Source organism: Talpa europaea (assembly GCF_964194135.1).
Source record: "Talpa europaea genome assembly, chromosome: 12".
Classification (NCBI taxonomy): Eukaryota; Metazoa; Chordata; class Mammalia; order Eulipotyphla; family Talpidae; genus Talpa; species Talpa europaea.
Window position 1 is genome coordinate 101,120,534 of NC_140079.1, and position 20,698 is coordinate 101,141,231.

The window sequence follows — 20,698 nt, forward strand, 5'->3', positions numbered from 1 at the left end:
CTGCTGAGGGGAGCAGCGGGGAGACAGGAGAGGTCTGCTGCGCCGTGTGGGTCAGCTCCCTGGCCGGGGATAGAACTTGTGCTGCAGAGGGTGTAGATAGCTTCATAGTGCTGTGCTGAACCTCTTGCGCCACCAGGGAGGCCCTCCCCAATTTTTGAAATACGCTTTGTTTCCTGTATTGAGATAACTCAGGGATCTGCCTTCCCACACCAGCTCCTGAGATGCACAGGGGAGGGGTCACATACTAAAGCATTTTCTGTGCATCTTAATAGTCATTCAGGGGGGACTCCCTGGTGGTGCAGTGGTTGAGCGCTGGGTTGCGAAGCTGCCCGAAGCCTCTGTGGTGCCGGTTCGATCCCCAGCTGCTCTCTGGCCACCGGAGGAGAGTCCCGCCTGGCATGCAGACCTCTCCTGCCCCCCGCTGTTCCCCTCAGCAGTGTACTTCGGTCCTTCTGCCTGCTCTGCTCCCCGCTCTGGCTCTGAATTCTCTCACCCTCCCGCGCTTCTGACTGTACCCAGTGCTTGTATAAATAAATAAATAAATAAATCTTAAAAAAAAAAAAAAAGAGTAGTCATTCAGGGGCAGATACTAGGACGAAGGAATTAGTGGTTGGCGTTGAGCCGGCCTCATCCGTACCTCTCTGCACAGATTCTGATTTATGCAAACTCAGAAAATCAAGGGACCATGGGGCATCGGAAACTTCTTTTCTTCGGCACCAGGGTTGGAACTAAAGGAGCATCCTGAGGCTCTTGAACTCCCCCGTGTGGGTTTTTGCCCCGGTCTTTCTCACTGGTCCCTTTTCTTACTGCTGATGTCACTTCTGCAGTCACATGTCTTGAGTTTCATAGAATGAGAACTTCACTCCCATGGACTCCCATGTTCTTATTGTTACTATTTTTGGAAACGGGCTGTGGGGCTGAAGCCATTCTGCCAGCCACCAACCCCCAAGGCCTCCTCATCTTGCTGGACTGCCTTTCAGGGTAGAGAGGTATCTTGCAGTGTCCTTACAGATGAGTGGAGGGAGCTATGTGGCACATAAACATCAAAGCTGGTTATTCATCGACTCGTGGGATTGGGACGAATCTTGGAGGCTGCAGTTCAGCCTTGCAGGTCACCAAGTAACTCACGCTGCCCAGGTTGGCCACTGCCTGCAGGCTGGAACGTGTTGTTAGAGGGATTGGGACCACGGGAGATGGTCTAGGCCTAGATGTTCCTCTGGTCAGTCCTGGTCCCCTGCTGGGAACTCAGGCTGGTCTCCATGGGCACTGGGAAGCTGACATCCTACTGTGCTCCCACCAGCCCAGTTAGTTAGTGGAAAGCCAATCACCTGTCCCAGCACAGGCCCCCCCCCATCTCTGGCCTGCACTATGGTTCTTGTATGCATAAATACATAAAAATAAATCTTAAAAAAAGAGCAAATTCAGGCACAGAGGAATGGCGTGCATGATGATTCCACCTACAGAAGGCACCGGTGTGACAGGGGAAGGAGGCGGAGCTGTTATTTAATGGGTACAGAGTCTCAGTGTTGCATCTGGCTGGCTGTTGCACAATACCTTCCTTACCTCCTTACCGCTAGGGAACAGTGCACTTGAAAATGGTAAATTTTATGGTCCCCCCCCCCCAAATAAAAAAGCTCCATTAATTGCTTACCTATAAGCCCCTTTTCCGAAGCTGCTGGAATTCTTCCTCTGGAGTTTTCCTGCCCAGGGCAACTGTGCTGAGGGACGGGGGAGTGGGGGGGAGGCGTTCTGGGTGGGGGGTGGAGGGGGTTGGCCTCGGAGGGAGTGGGGGCAGGGGAGGGGCGGCAGGACGCTTAGAATCCCAACTCCCTCAGCTCTACTGACCTTTCGTTTCTGGCTCTTATCTGCCTTAGGGTAATACTGGGGAGTAGCCTTTGGGTCCTCACAGCTTATCTGTGAGAAGTGATGCAAGAACTTGCCTTTTGAGGTCCATTCGTGCCTGTACCCTGACCCGCCTTTGGTTCTGCCTCGGGTGACGCGGGCTGCATGAGGCTGTGAAAAAGGAATGCTCGCAGCAGCTGCCATTCCTCAGGTCAAAGTCGCTTTAGGAGACACGCCTGGGCAGGGGCTCCTTCTGTTTTCACGAGAAAGCGTGTTCCGCAGCCAGGGCGCCAGCTTCAGGCGGAGGAGGCCCGGGCAGGGCCTGCGGGGTGGAGGGCTCCAGGGGAGCGGCCCTGCCCGGCGCTCCCCCCGCCGAAGCCGCCCGGGGACCACGCAGGGCCCGTCGGGCGCACCTGCCCGCGAGGAGGTCCCGTCGCCCCGTCCGCGGCCCTTTCGTCCCACCTGCGCGCGCCCACGTTGACCCCCGCCCCGGCTGCCCCCGGGGCCTGCGGCCATGACGCGCCCTAACAAGGGGTGTCGAGGCTCCCCAGGCTCCCCACTGGGCGGGTGGGGCTCTCAGGGGCCCCGCCCGCGGATGGGGCTCCTGCCCCGCGGTCACTCGCGACCCGTGCGGCGCGACCGGCGGGCGGCTCGGGCTCCGGGAGCCGGTCCCCGTCCCCGCCACGGCGCCGGCGCATCTCCGCCTCGCCCTCCCCCGGAGCTGGGGTGCGGAAGGGCGCGCCCCGCTCCTCGCGGGCCCCCGGGGCACCGCCCCGCACACGAGGCCCGCGGGCGCCGGGGGCGGACAGCTGCGCGGCACGTGACCCACCCGCGCGGGGCCCTCTGGCCGCGGGGCGTGGCCTCGAGAGGCGGCCGCGCGGCGATTGGCCGGGGGCGGGGCCCGAGGCGGGGCCGGCGGGCCGGAGCAGGCGGCGATTGGCTGCGGCGGCGCGGGGCGTGGCGGCGGCGGCGGCGGCGGGCGGCGGGCCGCGGCGGGCGGGGGCCGGAGTCTTGGCGCGGCCGGTGCACCTGAGGCCGCCGCGGGTCCGCGAAGCCGCCGCCGCCATGAACCGCTTCAGGGCGTCCAAGTTCCGGCACGCCGAGGCCCGGCCGCCCCGCCGCGAGGTGAGCCCCGCCCGCCCGCGCCGCGCCCGCCCCTCCCCCTCCGCGCCCGGGGACCCCGGCCCGCCCGCCCGGGGCGCCCCCCGGCCCCGCCCGCGCCCGCCCGGCCGTCGCGCCCCGTCCGCGGGCGGAGCCGCAGCTCCGGCTCCGGCCGCCCGGGGCCGGGGGTAAGCGGGCCCGCCCCGGGGACCCCCGAGGGGCGCCGCCGGCCGCGGGGGGCCCGAGCCCCGGCTGCCGCCTTCCCGGCTTCCGGTCCGCCGGCGCGGGGCCGCGGGGCGGGCGCTGCCGGGACGCCCCCCCGGCCGCCGCCCCCCGCCCCCGCCCGGGCCGGGCCGGGCTTGGGGAGATGCCCTCCCCAGGCCGCTGCGAGTCGGGGTGTCGCGGGGAGCCCCTCGGCCGGGGCGCGCCCCTCCCTCGGGTTTCCGCTGGCGCTTCCTCCCGCGGCCGGCGCGAGCTCCTCGCCCACTCGGGGTGATGCTGCCGGGCTGGGTGGGGCCCGGCGGAGCCCGAGCAGGTGGAGCCCGGAGGGGGAGCCGAGCCGGTGCTGGGGACCCCCGCACCCCCGGAGAGGCAGCTGAGGAGGGGCGTGTCTCCGCGGAGGGCGGCCGTGCCGGCTCCTCCGCCCGTGTCCGGGGGCCGGCGGGAGTTCTCCGGCAACGGGGCCTAGAACCGCCCCCCAGGGACCCCGCGGAGAGCCGAGGAACAGCCGCAGCCCGGGGCGGAAACCCGGCGTCCAGCCTGGGACAGTTTCCCCCCGCCCCCGGGTTCGCTGGGTCAGCTGCTGGACTGCAGGGGTGAGCAGGCAGCTCCCCCGTGGGGCGTCCAGCCTGCTGCTGAGGGAGACGCCAGGCCCTCTGGGCACTGCGGGTTTTAATAAGTGTGCTGAGGGACACAGGAGGGGCGAGCCTGGAGGTGGAGGTGGATAGCATGTCCAGGCGGCTGTTAATCTCAATGGGGTGGTCAGGGCGGGCTGCCTGCAGGAGGTGACATTTAAGCTGAGACAAAAAGGGTGAGAAGCAGCCAGCTGTGGGCAGGCTGGGGTGGGAAAGAGCCTGGTGGAGGAAGGAAAAGGAGCTTAGGGCGCTGCCGGGTGGTGATGGGGCAGCATGGTGTTGATGAGTCTGGAGCAGTTCTGCAGAGCCCGAGGGCCACACGGAGAGTTTGGGTTTTATTCTGAGCGCAGGAGGGTGTCAGTGAAAGGTTGGAGGGGTCGGCAGAGAGTGGCTTAGGTTTGCTTTACGACAGTGACTCTGAGGGTGACAAGTACTGCGTGGAGAGTCTGGAGTGTTCCCCAGGGGTCCTGGGGCTTGTTCTTGGTGTGCCTCAAGCTAGCTAGGAACACAGATGGTCCTGGAACCCCAGATTTCAGGGAAGAGCTCAAACTGGTTTTTGTGAGGAGATGGGCCAAGCTGTGCCTGTCACTGTGTCTGCAGAGGAGACACGGATCAGGAGGGGGCAGAAACACAAACTAATATTCTACCCATGGCCGGTGAATATCGAAATAGAAACTCTGCAGTGGAGGTGGTTTCCGGGAGGCTGGGGGTGAGGGACGTCGACTAGGAAGTGAGGTTGTCGGTTTTGGGTGGCAGGAAGGAGTGTTGCGTGGGGCTCCGATACCAGGAGAGAAAACATTTGGATCTTGATGGCCTCAGTCTCAGGAAAGTTTCAGCGCTCCTTTGCTGCCCGTGGCGGGCTGTGGACTTTGCTCCTTATGGTGGGCCGTGCACCCACCTCTGGGCCCTTGATTTTCCCCCCTTTCTGAGCTTGGGCGCTCTTGGCCTGGGGCTCACGGAGGCCTCTGCGGTGGATCCCAGCAGTACGGTAAGGAAGTGGAGTCCGTGTCCTGCCTCAGGGACTTACTTCTCTTTTCTCTCCCTTTTAACAGAAACATGCAACCCCCACCCCCACCCCAGCACATACGTGTGTGTACACACTGCCCCGTTAGCCTCTCGGGTTGGCACGGCCTGAGCTTCCTTCTGAAAACCTTTCCCCACTTATTAAAGAGAACGAAATTAAAAGGCCCACTTGGGCGCGGCAGACCTCTCCTGCCTCGCCCGCTGCTCCCCTCAGCAGTGCCTTCAATCCATCTGCCTCTTCTGCTCCCCACTCTCTCTGGTGAATTCTCTCACCCTCCTGTGCCTCTGACCTGGACCCCAGTTCTTGTATAAATAAATAAATCTTTAAAAAAAAAAAAAGGCCCACTTGGCTCCTTAATGACTTAGGTTATCACTTCAAGAACATTCTGCATTTTCTAGGGAGCTGTGAGTAGGGGCAGGGAATGGTGCAGCTTTTAGGTAGAGTTAGTTCCCGGATTATGCCTCACCCCTGCTTTAGACGCTGCAGAGACCTGCCTGTCACGGCTTCTCATTCTTTATTTTCAGGCTTGGATCAGTGACATTCATGCAGGAACTGCCCCCTCCTGCGGGAACCAGATCAAGTCAAGTTGCAGCCTGATTGCGTTCAACTCTGACCGTGCAGGTAGGACGGCGATTCAGACGTTGTCACTTGGGTGGGTGGATGGACGGGCCGGCTCATCACAGGCTGGAGGCTTGGGGGTGGCCTGTTGGGGCTCAGGGGTCAGTACCACGCCGGTGCTTAAACCCCTGCTAGCTGGTCAAGGGGCAGCAATCAGGTCAGCTTCACTTTGGCTGTGGTCTTTGAGAGCATGCCCAGGAGGGTGGTGTGGGGCAGTTCCCTTTATTTCCAGTTGTCCCATGTGCTACCCATGCCTCCCTGGGGGTGTGGGGTGCCTGGGTCAGTGGGGTCACAAAGATTTGAAAGGTTCCCTGTGTTAATTGCGATTCTTGGTTGCTGGGCATAGCTCAGACTGGAACTGACTTCAGCAAAGATGAGACCTCTTTGGCTTGTGTGACAAAGTACAGGGGTTTTGGGCAACGCTGTATCCAGAGGCACCCGCCTAAAGCCAGCCCCGACCTCTCCTGTCCTTCAGCTCTTGGGTAATGTCTTCTTTCTCAGGGAAGCTGAGAAAAGTGGCAGGAGGTGGCCCATGCTGACCTCTTATGACCCCCAATGTCAGAAAGATACAACTTCTTAGCACGCCCCTAAGCCTGGGCCAGTCACTCTGCACAGAGGGACGATCTTACGCTCAGTGGGGGCTCTGGAAAGGTCCACGGTGGGGTTGGGTGGGTTCATCTCCCCTGGGAGACCTGGGTGGCAGATGGCCGCTCTTGGGTCTGAAACTAGAGCCCCCGTGTTTGTCTCACAGGTGTGCTGGGCATCGTGCCTCTGGACGGCCAGGGAGAGCACAAGGGACATGTGACCAGCCTAGGCTGCCATTCAGGTGAGTGGGGGCCGCAGCCAGGAAGCCTGGGACTCTCCCCTCTTCGGGGCTTTGTCATCCTCACCAGGCCCCGTTGAAAGGCTGGGTCCTGCTTAAGCGTGCTGGCCTGGGCAGGGAGAGGGAAGCTGGCGGCTCCAGGCCACCCCACTGGAAGGAGGGAGCTAGCCCAAGCCAGGCTCTGGGATGACGCTGGCCTCGCTGCCGGAGACCTCCACTGACGGGGTTCTTCCCCCGGGTCCTCTCCAGGGCGCCCAGGAGGGAGCTGGCTGGGCTGCAGGGCTAGAGACGGGGCCTTACAAAGAGAGCTTTTGTCCCCTGCAGCTGCTTCTTGGGGGCGCCGGGAGCCTGCCTGGCAGCCAGCCCACCGGGAGGAACCATTGGCTCTCTCTGGGCTGGGTAGTGCCAGCGTCAGCCAGGCTGCCTCCTTGCTCCCTGTCCAGTGGCGGCGGGCCCACCCCCCTGGCCTGCCCTCCCGGCTGCCCCTTGGGTCCCTGGCTGGGTATATGGCTCCTCGGGGGCCGCAGATGTCTGGTGACCATGGCGTGATGAGTAGCAGGAGTGAAGACTGAGCACAAACTCAGTATGTGCTCAGTGGTTGCCTGCGTCTTCTCTATCCTTTTTCAAAACTTTTTTTTTTTAATACTCTTTTTTTTTTTTAAAGATTTATTTATTCATGCATACAAGAACTGGGGAACAGGCCAGGTGCGCGGGAGGGTGAGAGGATTCATTAGAGACAGAGCAGGGAACAGAACAGGCAGATGGACGAAATACACTGCTGAGGGGAGCAGTGGGGAGACAGGAGAGGTCTGCCGCGCCATGTGGGTATCTCACCGGCTGGCTGGGATCAAACCTGCGCTGCAGAGGCTGCGAACTGTTTCATAGCACTCAACTACCTGTGCCACCAGGGAGGACCCCTTTTTCAAAACTCTTTACGGCACCCTTATTGAGCTGTTATTTCTATACCACTAAACTTCTGGTTTCAAGTGGAGGATGTGATGGCTTTTGCCCAAGTTCTGGGGTTGTGTGTTCCACCATCCAGCTGTAGAACATTTCCACTACCCCAAAAGACTCCCCAGAGGCCCTGGGTCCCTTTGTGGCTCATCCGTGTGCAGCTCCGGCCCTGCAGCCGCCTTTTTGCCCGGGAGCCGGGCTGTGAGCTGAGTGGCCAGGCCCGGCCTGCTGCCCGCTTGTCTTCAAAGGTAGTTTTCAAGGCACATGGCCACACCTCTCCACCGGCCCCCAGCCTTGTGGGGACAGAGAAGGGATGGTCATCAGGGCCCCGGCATTTCCCGCCTTGCCCTCACAGAGAACGTGTGCAGGTTCCTGCTGTGTAGACGGGCATTCTCTTGATCCCTCACCCATGTGACTGCACCATGGTCTCAAGTCCAGCGACTTCCATCAGAGCATTTCTTTCATCCTGTTTGTTGATCCCTCTATGTTGAAGTGTGGTCGGGGAGTCTGTCTCACCTGCTCCCATACCTTTAGAAAGTGGGTTTTAAAGGAACCAGTTTTTCAGCCAAAAAAGCCGAGGCTCGGATAATCAGGACCTCGTGGCATTGGCCCTGGGCCTGGAAGAGTGGCTCTAACGCCGCATCCTGCCACTGTGCTTGTGCCCTTGCTGCCTGATGCTCTTCACGGGAGGGGATGCTGCCCCATGCTGGTGATGTTTGCAAGGTGGGGGACCCTTGCTACTAGGGGGCTCCAAATAGAAGCTGGGCCAGGCTGCCTTGGCAGGTGGTAGCTTCCCGGGGGCTCCATCCACTCCCCAGAGCTTGGCACCCTCCTCCCTAGTAGGTGCTCTGTGGTCGGGAACAGTGGGCCAGGCTCTGGCTGCTGCCCTGTCTTGGGGGCTTCCTGCCTTTGGGGGCTCCTTTCACCTCTTGGCTCGGGGCCAAGCATCCTGGGTAGCAGAGGGCTATGCAGCCTTTAGAGAGCATTTCTGCATGTCTGGGCTGGGGTCACGGGACCTGCCCCACCTGGGGAAGGTCTTAAGGCCAGTCTGAACTGGACGGCCCGGGCTGGAGCCTCAGCCCAGCTCTGCTCAACTTTGCGGCTCTGGGCCATGGCTTTCCTTCTCCCTCCTCACGTTCTCATCCTCCAGTTGGGGTTGATAATGGGGCGCTGTCCTGAGGGGTGGTGGTGAGGATTTGGTGGGCAGATGCATGGAAAGGGCACAGCTGGGCACTCCGGTTGATCGACCACCTTGCTGCTGCGTCTGGCCTGGTCCCTGCCTGTCCAGTGAGGAGCCCGCAGGAGGGTGGTGGGGGTGGCCTCAAGGGTTCCGGTCCCTGACACCCCTTCTCCTGGTCTCCTCTAGTGGGGAACTCCCCTGACCCCACAGTGGCGTGGGGGGTGGAGACCGTCATTTGGGTGGTGCAGGCCTGGTGATCCTGCCCACCTCCCCTGCGCCCCCACACCTGAGCTTTGGACTTGTCTCCGCCCCTGGAGACCCCCGCTTCCCTGCTCCCAAGTCCTCCCGCGTTGAGCAGTTCGGGTTCTCTGGTCCGAAAGAACTGACTCCAACTTGCCTAAGCCAAAGAGGAACGTACTGGAGATTCTTGGGGCACTTCCAGAACTGAAGCAGCAGTTGGACATATGGGCTGAGGAGGGCGGGCCTGGGAGCTGCTGGCTCCCTCCCAGCTGGCCGCCCTCCACCCTGGCCAGCCCCTTGGCGCCCTGTCACTGGGCCTTTCCATCCCAGGTAGTGCTCTTCAGAGGGAACTGGCTATCCCGGTTTGGGTCAGTTGTGCTCCCGTAGACGGGTCTGCCCACCCTGGCTTTCGGGAGACTCTCTTTCTGGGTTGGGCCATTTCCACAGGAGGAGAAACACCTCCCACCCCCGGCCACTTAACTTTCCAGTCCTCCACAGCCCACCATGCCCCCCCCCCCATGAGGCCTACGCTGACCCCTGACCTTGTGGTCACCCCTGCAGGCACAACTGTCTCCCTGAGTCTGCATAGAGATGTCTCCCTGAGGAGGCTCTGGGGGTTCGTCAGGCCTGGGTGGTGTCTGTGAGTCCCTTTGGGCTCATAGTGGCTGGAGTCCATGTTCAGTCACACGTTTGAGGGTCAGGCCTGAGCTGGGCTCTGGATTTTGGGTGAATACAGGCGCCTAGATGTCAGCCTGCCCGTTGTCTTGCTGCCCCCTGACCACGGCCCTTGGCCGCCGAGTCTGACTTGCAGAGCTCAGGACGCAGGTGGGGCCTGTGGCCTTGGCCCGGGGCTTCAGAGGTGCCCCTGACTGTGGGGCTCAGCCCGTCCTGTGTAGGTGGATGCTGCCTCAGAAGCCCCGGGGCTTGGGGCAGAGGCCTTGGGGAGATCACGTGCCCGGCGGAAGCAGGGCATGCGGCGGGCTCTGATAGTCTTCCTCTCCCACAGACCTGGTCACGGACCTGGACTTCTCTCCCTTTGATGACTTCCTCCTGGCCACAGGCTCCGCCGACAGGACGGTGAGTGGGCGGGTGCTGAGCTGCCCAAGACCCTGCCTCCTCCAGGGCCAGCCTCGCCCTGAGTTCCTCAACCTGAAGGGTGCTGTGAGCTGCTGCTCGGCTGTGGGGCTGTGGGGTGGGGTGGTGTGGGGGTCCCGTGTCTCCCCCAGCCTCTACCTGCACCCCGTGACCCTGTGCTGGGTCCCCAACCCAGGACCCTCTGCTCCGTGCCTGAGGGCGATGCTGGGGGGGGGCAGCCCCCGGGCAGGGCTGGCTGGGAGGGTAGACAAGGCCCCGGCCCTGGGGTCACGGCCATTGCCTTTCTTACAGGTGAAACTGTGGCGGCTGCCGGCCCCTGGCCAGGCCCTCCCCACGCAGCCGGGCCTGGTGCTGGGCCCGGAGGCCGCGCAGGTGGAGGTGCTGCAGTTCCACCCCACTGCAGACGGCGTCCTGGTGAGCGCGGCCGGCCCGGCCGTGAAGGTGTGGGACTTGGCGAGGCGCCAGCCTCTCTCAGGTAGGCCTCACTGCCAGTGTTCAGGGGATGTGAATCCTAACGTGTGCATCCAGGAGTCACGTGTGGGCAGCATAAAAAGTGATGAGATTCTCCAAGGCTCGTTTGCTCCCCAGTACCTGCCCCCTCTGTGAATACCTGTTTCACCTCACTTCGCTGTCTTCCCTCCGTGCTTCTGAACCGTCGCCCCTACCGTTATACCTGCTACTGTGGCCGGGTCCCTGGGTCCTCCCCGCAGAGCCCTCCCTGACATGCTCACCCCTTTCTGGGGTAAAGTCAGGAGGCTCAGAGACTTGCTGCTCGGGGCTGGCCCAGGGGCCGTCAGTGGCCTGCCTGGGTGTCTCAGGGATTCCCACCTGGCGCAGCAGCTGCTGGGAGCTCAGCCAGTGCCCCCCACGTCCTGTGTCACAGGGTCACGAACTGCCCCAGGGAGCCCTGGTGCCTCCCAGCGGTTGCTGCCACCTCCACATGGCCTCGTGTGCCACGTGCCGGGCTTCACAGCTCAACGCTGGTCCTCTGTATGTGGCCATTTCTGCGACAGGAGGTAGAATAACATTGTGGATTGTGCAGTAGGTGGCGGTGTAAAGGTTCTCTACTCCCGAGGAACAAAGCGCCCCAAAATGTAGAGCTGGGAACCACTGTACACTCTTGTCCCCTCGCAGTTTCTGAGGTCAAGAGTCTGGTCCCCAGAAGGACCGTGTGTGGGGTGCCCTCTCCAAATGGCCACCCCTTCCCCTGGTGAGCAGTCTGGGGGGGCGGGGCTGGGGGGAGCACCACTCCACCAAGACCCAGCCTTGTTAGTCACGTGCCTCCGCTGCTGCCATGTTGTCTTGTGAGAGCCGGGGACGCATCCTGCTCCGCTCCAGTGGGCCCCAGGGTGAAGGCGGGATGTGCGCCCTCCCCACAGGTGCTGCGAGAAAATGGCACCAACGGTGGCTTAAAACAAGAAGCTTAAGTCAGGTGTCAGCCGGGGCGGTTCTTTCTGAGGCCCAGAGGGGGCCTCTCCCGCCGTCTGCCACCTGGGGCGCTCCGCTGCCTGCCGGCCTGGTGCCGTCGCCTCCTCATCTCAGTTGTCTTCCCTCTGCGTGGCGTCGCCTCCTCATCTCAGTTGTCTTCCCTCTGCGTGTCTGTATCCACCCTGTGTCGCTTCTGTTGGGACCCCGGTGCTTCCGGGTGGGGGGTCCACTCACCCTCACCGCTTCACCTAACGAGGTCGTCTGCAGAGAGCCTGCTTCCACCTGTTAACGGGGGCTGAGGGCCTGGACTTCATCGTCTTTGGGGTTGGGGCACGATTTGACCTGTAACGGGGTGTCAAAGAATTTGTGGGCACGTTTAAACATCTTCGGCACCCTAGGGGGTTGGCAGGACTGCAGAGCAGAGTCCCAGGCCGGGCATGGGAGGTGAGCCTGGGCTGGGGTGAAAGCTGGGCTGAAGAGGCTGCGGCTGAAGGGAGAGCCCTTCCTCCTCCCGCCCGAGGGAGACTTTCCTTCTGCCTCTGCCAGCGGCTGCCCCAAGGCTGCCCTGTCCCCCAGCGCGGGGTGGGGGTCCCTGAGCCCCCACCTGACCTTGCCTGTTCTCCGCAGAACTGGCAGCCCACAGAGACCTGGTGCAGGCTGCTGTCTGGAGCCGGGACGGAGCCCTTGTGGGCACGGCGTGCAAGGTAAGCAGGTGGGTGGTGAGCACGGGTGGCGAGCCCTGAATGCCTGTGGGGCCCGCGGCTTGTGAGCCCCCACCTCAGCTGCCCTCACCCCTTCTGGCTCACATCTGCACCTGGATGCCCCCCACCCCACCTTGGGACCAGGCCCGGGGGCTCATGTGAAGGCCGGCGTGTGCCCCACTGGCCCTGGGCACCTGGTCCGGGTTGGGGGGGGACCCACATCCCAGCTGAGGTGTCAGCTGTGGCTAGGGCTGGGGCAGCTTCTGGTGCCAGGTGGAAAGGTGGCATGGTCTCTGTGTCTGTGGGGCCTGCAGAGGGGTGGGGGGCTCCCAGGGGGAGGGAGAGGGGTGCTGAGGGGGGGTGGAGGAGCTGCGGGGAGGAAGGAGGCTGGCACAGGCCTGGGCATCTATACCCGAGAGCGCAGGTAAGAGGACCCCCAGGGAGGTGGTGGGGGCACAGGGAAGAGTCCATGAGAGACAGAAGACACTTCTGTTGGATTTAGGATATAGATGGTCTCCAGGACCTTTGGGGTACACGGGGGCCTGAAGCACCACATGACGGGCAGTGGAAAGCGAGGAAGCCACCTGTGGGGTTCTCCTGGGGCTGGGGGCTGGGGAGCCAGGTGGAGCTCATGTGTGTGTGTGTGTGTGTGTATGTGTGTGTGTGTGTGAGACAGCGTGTCCTCCCTGTTGTTGGTGTCGGGAGGGCGAGGTGTGTGACCAGGACACAGCTCGGGCGGGACTGTGTGCTCTGGACCCGGAGGGCCTCAGGTCACAGCGGCGGGGAGAAGTGCGGTTTCCTGGGTGGGTCTCGGCGCGGGTGAGCAGAGCCGCACTCCTGGCCCGGTCTCGGCCTGTGTGCTCAGGTGACCCCTGAGCATCGTCTCCACACTCACCTGTCAGTGTGTGCTGGTGGGCACCACGGTCCTGTGCCTGCTGCTGCTGCAAAGGGGAGGTTCTTGGATCCTGGGTGTGTCAAATGCCAGGGCCCTTGGAACGGTGTGGGAGGGTCTTGCCCCGTGACCAGGCCAGCTGGAGGTGCCCAAGATTTGTCTTGAACTGTTGGAGAGTCAGTGGGTGTCCCACTCTTAGCAGTGGAGAGCCTGACCCCTCATGGGCACTGGGCAGTGGGCAGGGTTTGCACACAGGGCTGCCTGATTCCTCCCCTCCCCGCAGCCTCTTCCTCCCCGCAGGGAAAACCTTGCTGCCTGCCTGGCTGTGACCCCAGACCTGCCTCACAGCAGCTCTGCTCCCAGGACCCTGGGCCCCCAGCCCCTTCCTGCTGGGCTCCAGCCGCTGGGCTGAGGCCGGGCGGGCGGCCACCAGGGGGCGCGCTGGCCTCACGGATGGCTGTGCTCGGTGCCGGGCGGTCCGTGGCGCTGGGGTCCAGGTGAGGACAGCGCCTCACAGTCCCGTGCCCTCCTCTTCCAGGGCTCTGTGGCCCCTCAGGGCCAGGCCAGCCTCCATGCCCAGTCTGAACCCTGCCCTGGACCCCACGTCCAGCTACTGCACTCAGTGCCCCGTGTGCCAGGAACTGACCTTGGGAGGTGGCCGCTCTCCTGCCAGGGCTGGGGTTGCCCAGGTCACCTGGCTGACCGTGTGGGCTGGTGCTCCCGCTCAGGCCACCTCGGTGGGCTGGGCAGAGTGGCCATGGCTGCCAGCTTCTTGGGCTCCCGCGTGCGTCATGGATCCTAGCTCTCGCTGGGGTACAGCCCAGAGCCGCTTCCAGCCCTTGGTCCAGCGGCTCCCCTGTTCCTTGCTGTGTCTCCTGTCTGTAGTTGTCCCCCGCCCCCTGCTGTCCCGTTTCTGTCCTTCTCTGTCCTTCCCCCTCCTCATCTGACTTATCCCTCAGCTGCCCTGAACCTGACGCCAGGAAGCTGAGTGGAACCCATAGCAGTGCTGGGCTGTGCCTGCTGCTGCCGTGAATATGTGCCCCGTGAACCCCCTGGGAAGGCACTGGCGGGGGGCCCCATGGAGCCTGGGGCCCCTCCAGGGGGTGTTGGGGAAACCTGGCTTTCAAGGTCCCTCCCTCGTGGGCCATGTGCTCGCCCACTGCCCCTGCGTTCCCACCGCCGCAGCCCCTCACACCACACACCAGCCTCTGTGCCTCACCATTTGCTCTTGCAGTTCCACCTGCCTCGAATGCCTTTCCCTTCCCGGCACTGGCGCCTCTTGTCCTTCGAGGCTCAGCTTGGGGTCCACTTTACTCCTGAAGCTTCCTGTGCCGCCTTGGGGGTGCAGCCCTCACTGGGGACTGTTGGCTGTGCCTGTATCCCAGACATCCCAGGGTGGGGTGGAAACATGAAGTGAGGACAGGGAGCACCCCCGGCCCTCGCCGTCCCTGTGATGGCCTCTGGCCCCAGCGTGGCAGGATCACGCTTGACGTCATGTCCCCTCTGGGCTGCACCTACACGTGGCGTCATGGACCCGTCTTTACTGCCCATGCAGAATGGGCTCCCTCCCAAAAGGCGCCCCACCCTCCACTCGCCCCCGCCACCCCAAAGCCTTGGCACTACCGGCCTGGCCACATGGCCCTCCCTTTCCTTGGAGTCCTTAGCTGCAGTCCACAGGGCCCCGCCTCTCCAGCCTGGCTCCTTTGCTTAACAGCCGGCACTTCCGCTCCCTCCAAATGTTTTTCTCTCTTATAAGAAACACTTACAAAATGGACCATCTTTTTTTTTTTTTTTTTTTTTAAGATTTATATTTATACAAGAACCGGGGTACAGGCCAGATGTACAGGAGGTTGAGAGGATTCACCAGAGACAGAGTGGGGAACAGAACAGGTAGATCTACCAAAATACACTGCTAAGAGGAGCAGCGGGTGAGACAGGAGAGGTCTGCTGCGCCATGTGGCATTCTCACCAGCTGGCTGTGATCGAACCCGCGCTGCAGAGGCTGTGGACAGCTTCACAGTGCGGCGCTCAACCGCCTGTGCCATCGGGGAGGCCCCACAAAATGGACCATTTTAACCATTTTTAGCATGCAGCTCAGCGAAGCTAACTAACTGCTAATATCGCCGTGAACTGGGCCTCCGGGACCCTTTTGTCCCCGGGGCTGAAACGGCCTCGTCCAGCAGCATCTTCCGCCTGCCCTGCCCGCCGCCCCGCCACCTCCTCCTGCCTGGGCATCACGTAGTGGAACCCACGCTGCTTGTCCTTTCTTGTCCGGCTGACTTCCTTGTCCTCATGCCCCCAGCATTCGTCCACCTGCAGCAAGTGTCAGAATTTCCCTCCTTTTTAAGGCTGAAGACTGTCCCGTGGGACACAGCACCTGTGGCCTGCCTGCCCAGGCCAGCGGGCATGGGTCGCTTCCCCGTCCTGGCCATTTCTAGTAACGCTGTGTGAACGTGGGCATGCAGGTGCGGCTCTCACAACCCCACTTTCCCTCTGGCTGTTCCTAGAGGGGAATCACAGCATCATATGATAATCCTGTTTTTTATTTTTAATTCTTTTCATGCTGTTTTCCACAGCGTTGCACATCCCCAGCCATGTGCAGACTCCTGCCTTCTCTACACCCTCCCAGCCTTGTCCTTGTCTGGTTTTTGCCAGTAGCCATTGGGGGTGAACAGGGTGACCCCTCACCGTGGTTTCAATTCATGTTTCTCTGACTGTTACAGATGCTGAACAACCTTCCTGTGCTTGTTGGCCATTTGTTTGTAATCTTTGGAGAAACATCTATCCAAGTTTTGTTTCTCTTTAATAATGTGTTAACCACTCTGAGCCTTTGCCTAAGGGCGAGGATCAGTTTGTCAATATCCACAGAATAGGGCCTCCCTGGTGGCGCAAGGGCTTAAGAAGCAACCTATGAAGCTAACCTCAGCCACTGCAGCACGAGTTTGATCCCCAGCTAGGGAGCTACCTACATGGCACGGCAGATCTCTCCTGTCTCCCTGCTGCTCCCCTCAGCAGTGGATTTCAGTAGATCTGCCTGTTCTGTTCCCCGCTCTGTCTCTGGTGAGTCCTCTCACCCGCTCACACCTCTGGCCTGTACCCCCATTCTTATATGCATAAATAAATCTTTAAAAAAAAAGAAAAGAAAAAATATCCACAGAAAAACTTGCTGGAATTTTCACCAGGATCACATCAAGTCAGGTTATTTGATTATTTCTGTTGCTGGAGGGTAGAGCTCTTTATGTATTCAAGGCATTAGCCCAAATGACCTTATTGGATATAGGAGTTGCAAATGTTTTATCCATTCTGTAAATGGCCTTTTTACTCTGATGCTTCTGGATTTTTTTGTTTTGTATTTTTTTTTTAAAGATTTTTATTTATTTATACAAGCACTGGGTACAGTCAGAAGCGCGGGAAGGTGAGAGAATTCACCAGAGCCAGAGCGGGGAGCAGAGCAGGCAGAGGACCGAAGGACACTGCTGAGGGGAGCAGCGGGTGGCAGGAGAGGTCTGCGCGCCATGTGGGACCCTCCTCTAGTGGCCGGGCAGCAGCCGGGGATCGAACCAGCGCTGCAGAGGCTGTGGGCAGCTTCGCAACCCAGCGCTCAACCGCTGCGCTACTAAGGAGGCCCACTTCTCTTTATTGATGACCAAATTTAAATGTGATTTTGTCCCATGGGTTCCTATGAGCTGGCCATTCACAGGCAACTGTGACCTATTTGCTATCTACAAATCCCTGGGATACCCAGGCCGCTGTTGACCTGATTACGTGACTGTCTCCACGGCAGTCTCGGGATAACTCTGCCTGCAATAGCATCATACTCTGCTCTCTTGACATCATACTTGTCTCTTGATGCATGGTCATAGTGTCCCCTTCCCTCTCCCTTGGAAAGCTTTGTCCCCCATTCCTGTCCCACCCTCCAGATCCTATTCCTCATGCCATTGTCGCACGTCAGTCAGCTTTTATTAGCCTGTAGGATTTCAATAAATGGCACAAGAACTTCTGCTCGACTGGCAGCATCTTGCCTTGCAAACCTGCTCCACAACTGCTGTGGCCCTCATTCTGGCAACAAAGCAGCAACATAGTTTCTGTCCCAACATTGCCCCCATCTGTCGATTTTGCTTTTTTTTTAAAAAAAGCTTTGTTTATTTATTTATTTATTTATGCATGCATGCAAGAACTGGGGAAGAGGGCAGAGGTGGGGGGTGGTGAGAGGATTCACCAGACACAGAGTTGGGAGCAGAACAGGTGAATTGACTGAAATACACTGCTGAGGGGAGCAGCAGGGAGAGGTCTGCTGTGCCATGTGGGTTCAGTTCCCTGGCTGGGGCTTGAACTCGTGCTGCAGTGGCTGCAGACAGCTTCATAGTGCTGATGCTTAACCCCTTGCGCCATCAGGGAGGCCCCGATTGTGCTTTTGTTGCCGTTGCTTTTTGTTGACATATCCAAGAAATCATTGCTGACTCTAGTGTTAAGGTTTCTCTCTGTGTTTTCTTCTAGAAGATTTGGAATCTAGCTAACCTTATCTCTGAACAATAGCCCATTGTATTTGTCTATTTGTATATTGAGGGGCGTTTTGGTTGCTTCTGTGTTTTTTTACAGTTATGAGTAAAGCTGTTGTAAACATTCATGTGGACATAAATTTGTGATTCATTTGGGTAAATACTTGAGGGCACAGGGACTGGATCATATGGTAAGATTACACTTAGTTTTGTAAGAACATGCCAAGTTGTTTTTCCAAAGTGGCTGTAATGTTTTGTCTTCCCATCAGCCACGAATGTGTCCCTATTGCTATGCTTCCTCATCAGCAGTTGGGTTTTGGATTTTTGCCATTCTAATAGGTGTGTAATGACATCTTGTTTTAATTTACAACATCCTAATGAGATGAGATTAAGTATCTTTTTAGATCTTCATTTTCCACCTGCCTGTCTTTCTTGCTGAGTTATTTGTGCAGGTATTTTGCCCATTTTTTAACTGGCTTTTTTTTAAGAGTTTATTTATTTTTTGTGTAGAAGGACTGGGGTGCAAGCCAGAGGTGCAGGGGTGAGAGTACTCACCAGAGACAGAGCAGGGAGCAGAACAGGCGAATCTACTGAAATACACAGCTGAAGGGAGCAGCGGGAGACAGGAGAGGTCTGCTGTGCCATGTGGGTCACCTCCCTGGCCGGGGATCGAACTCAGGCCCTAGCAGTGATAGCGCTGAGACTCAACCCCCAGGCCACCAGGGAGGCCTGGTGTTCTTATTTTTTGAGCTTCAAGTGTTTTGTTTGTTTTTGGTATGCTTTGAATACGAGTCCTTTCTCAGATGGGTGCTTTGCAGAGATTTTCTCCTGGTCTGTGGTCATCTTACTTCCTCAGCAGTGTCTTTTGCAGACACTGTACATGTTTTTCTTTTTTTTTTTTAAAGATTTATTTATTTATGCATACAAGAACTGGGGTACAGGCCAGAGGTGTGTGTGGGGGGGTGAGAGGATTCACCAAAGACAGAACGGGGAACAGAACAGGCAGACTGACGAAATACACTGCTAAGGGGAGCAGCGGGCGAGACAGGAGAGGTCTGCCGTGCCATGTGGGTTGCTCCCTGGCTGGGGATCGAACTTGTGCTGCAGTGGCTGCCGTGCTGCAGTGGCTGCCAATAGCTTCATAGGTTGCATCTTAACCCCTTGCACCACCAGGGAGGCCCTGTTTTTCATTTTAACGAAGCCCAACTCACCAACTTTTTCTTTATAGAGCATGCTTTTGGTGTCATGTCTGAAAACTCACTGCCAGACCCAAGGTCACTTGTGTTTTCTCCCGGGTTATCTTGTAGAGGTCAGCTTTGCATTCTACATTTAGGTCTGTCACTCATTGTGAGTTAATTTTTGTGAAAGATAGAAAGTCAGTGTTGGAGTCACTCCGGTTGACTAGAGTCTAGTCTATTCCTTTGATCCATATGTTTATCCTTTTGCCAGTATTGGGTTGTCTTGATTACTAGCCTTTTAGTACAGTTGGGTAGTCTTCCAACTTTGCACATCTTTAATTTTGTGTTGACCATTCTGAACCTTTACTTAAAGGCTAAAATCCGTTTGTCAACATTCACAGAATAACTTGCTGGAATTTTCCCTGGGATCACATTGCCTCTGTAAATATAGTTGGGAAGGGCTGGTATTTTGACGGTATAGCATCTTACTGTCCATGAATGTGGACTATTCCCCCGTTTATTTAGATCCTTTTTGACTTCTTTCATCACAGGTTTTTTTTTTTCCATCACAGTCTTGTAGTGTTCCTCACTCACGTCTCATACATAATCTTATTAGATTTACAGCTAAGTATTTCAATTTTGGGGGTACTGACTTCAATGTGTTTTTAATTTCAAATTCGAATTGTTCATTGCTAGTTCATTGTTTTCCAAAATATGAAAATATGAATTTGTGCTGATTGAACCAAAGTGGATCTGCGTTAAGATGTGAAAAGCTGACCATGCCCACCTTCCCCAAACCCTGGCACCCAGCAATAACACCACCTGCGCCGGTCAAAACCCTTCCCCTGGCTCAAAGAACTTACAAAACACACAGGGACGTTGTCCACAGTAGGGTTTACGTTTATTTTTACCATGCCTTGTTATTCCACAACTTCCTTCTAGCACTTAAAAATATATCTTTCCCAAACCTGTAAATAGTCTTGGGATGCAGACTGTGCCTTGTCTCTGCTGCAGTGCTTGATGCACATCTGCTTCCCTCTCACATACTGTTCCACAATAACGAAATCTTCAAACAGTATTTCCTATCTCTTTTGTCTGCCTGCGTACACCCCCTACCCCCCACGCCCCCGTTGGGTAACCTGAACAGAAACTACAGAAACTGTGTGCTGAGGGAGGGATGGGTGAATAAGCTCATTGGGTTGGGCACCCGGTGTAGAAATGATGGGACCCTGAGCCCTCGAGGCTGGGCTGAGAGCAGTGCTGGGCGCAGGTGTAGCGGCTGCTCACCTAGAGTGTGGTTCTGGGCCTGTTTCTCCCCCTGTGCAGAGGTCATGGTGATGAATGGTTAGAAATTTGGGGAAAGCACATAATAGGTGCTCTGGGAGTGTGGACTCTCATCGCTGAACCCTCTATAGTGGACTGGGGTGGGCGGGCCAGGGGGTCTTGAGACCCCTCCAGTGAGAAGCAGGAACCCAGCTGGGGAGGGCATCCCAGGGTGTGATGCCCAGGTCCCCCGGGGTGGGGAGGCAGGCCAACCCAGGACCCTGCCCACCTCCCATTGTGTTCTCATTTGCTCCTCTCTGCTCTTTCAGGACAAGCAGCTGCGGATCTTTGACCCCAGGGCACAGCCCATGGCCGCCCAGGTGAGTTACCGGCAGCAGGTTGGCTAAAAGCCTCCTTTCTGGCTGAGCCCTGTGGTGCCAGCTAGTGTGGGGGCTGCTGTGGCCTCTGCTCCGGGGGCCGAAGCACAGGGTGTGGGGGTCACCTGCACCGGCAGCTCTTTCTGGGAAGTGTGTTTAGGCTCCGGGAGATGGACTGATCACAGGGTGGGCACAGCCAGGCTGCCCACAGGCCTTCGGTGGAGGCGCCCTGTGGCTTCAGGAAGCTAATTTGAGACTCCAGCTTCCTCTTGAGACCCTCATCCCCCACTGGCTCTTCCCAGCAGACAGCCTTGGAGGGCACGGCCTGTGCCCTGTCCCCTCCTGGTCCCACAGCTGCAGGGTCTGCTCCTGGAGTCTGTGGGCTGTGCCCGGGCCTGGGGGTGGGGGAGCCTGCCAGGCCCTCAGGACCTGGGTCCTGGGCGTGTGGCCATGCGTTTCGAGTGGCGCTCCTGCCACAAGCCCCGAGCCCCGGGGAGCTGGTCCTTCTCACAATAGCAGCTCCCTGCCAGCGCAGGTCCCAGGGGACGGAGGAGGCACAGGCTGCTTGCCAGGGGGGTTTCTCGACATGGGGTGGTTTAGAGCTTCTCTGAAGACTGGCTGGAGCTGCG

General features: G+C 58.9%; 1 protein-coding gene across 1 annotated transcript in view; it reads left to right on the forward strand.

Moving 5' to 3' along the window:
* Positions 1-2,907: 2,907 nt before the first annotated feature.
* Positions 2,908-20,698, forward strand: part of LOC311181205 (coronin-7) — a gene marked incomplete at its 5' end in the record, with an annotated part of 48,373 nt that continues 30,582 nt past the window's right edge. Inside the window, 7 exons of the mRNA XM_084249513.1 lie at positions 2,908-2,967; positions 5,346-5,442; positions 6,191-6,265; positions 9,643-9,713; positions 10,023-10,206; positions 11,787-11,863; positions 20,022-20,072. Of these exons, the coding sequence (XP_084105639.1) occupies positions 2,908-2,967; positions 5,346-5,442; positions 6,191-6,265; positions 9,643-9,713; positions 10,023-10,206; positions 11,787-11,863; positions 20,022-20,072 (615 nt within the window). The remainder of the gene's footprint in view (positions 2,968-5,345; positions 5,443-6,190; positions 6,266-9,642; positions 9,714-10,022; positions 10,207-11,786; positions 11,864-20,021; positions 20,073-20,698) is intronic.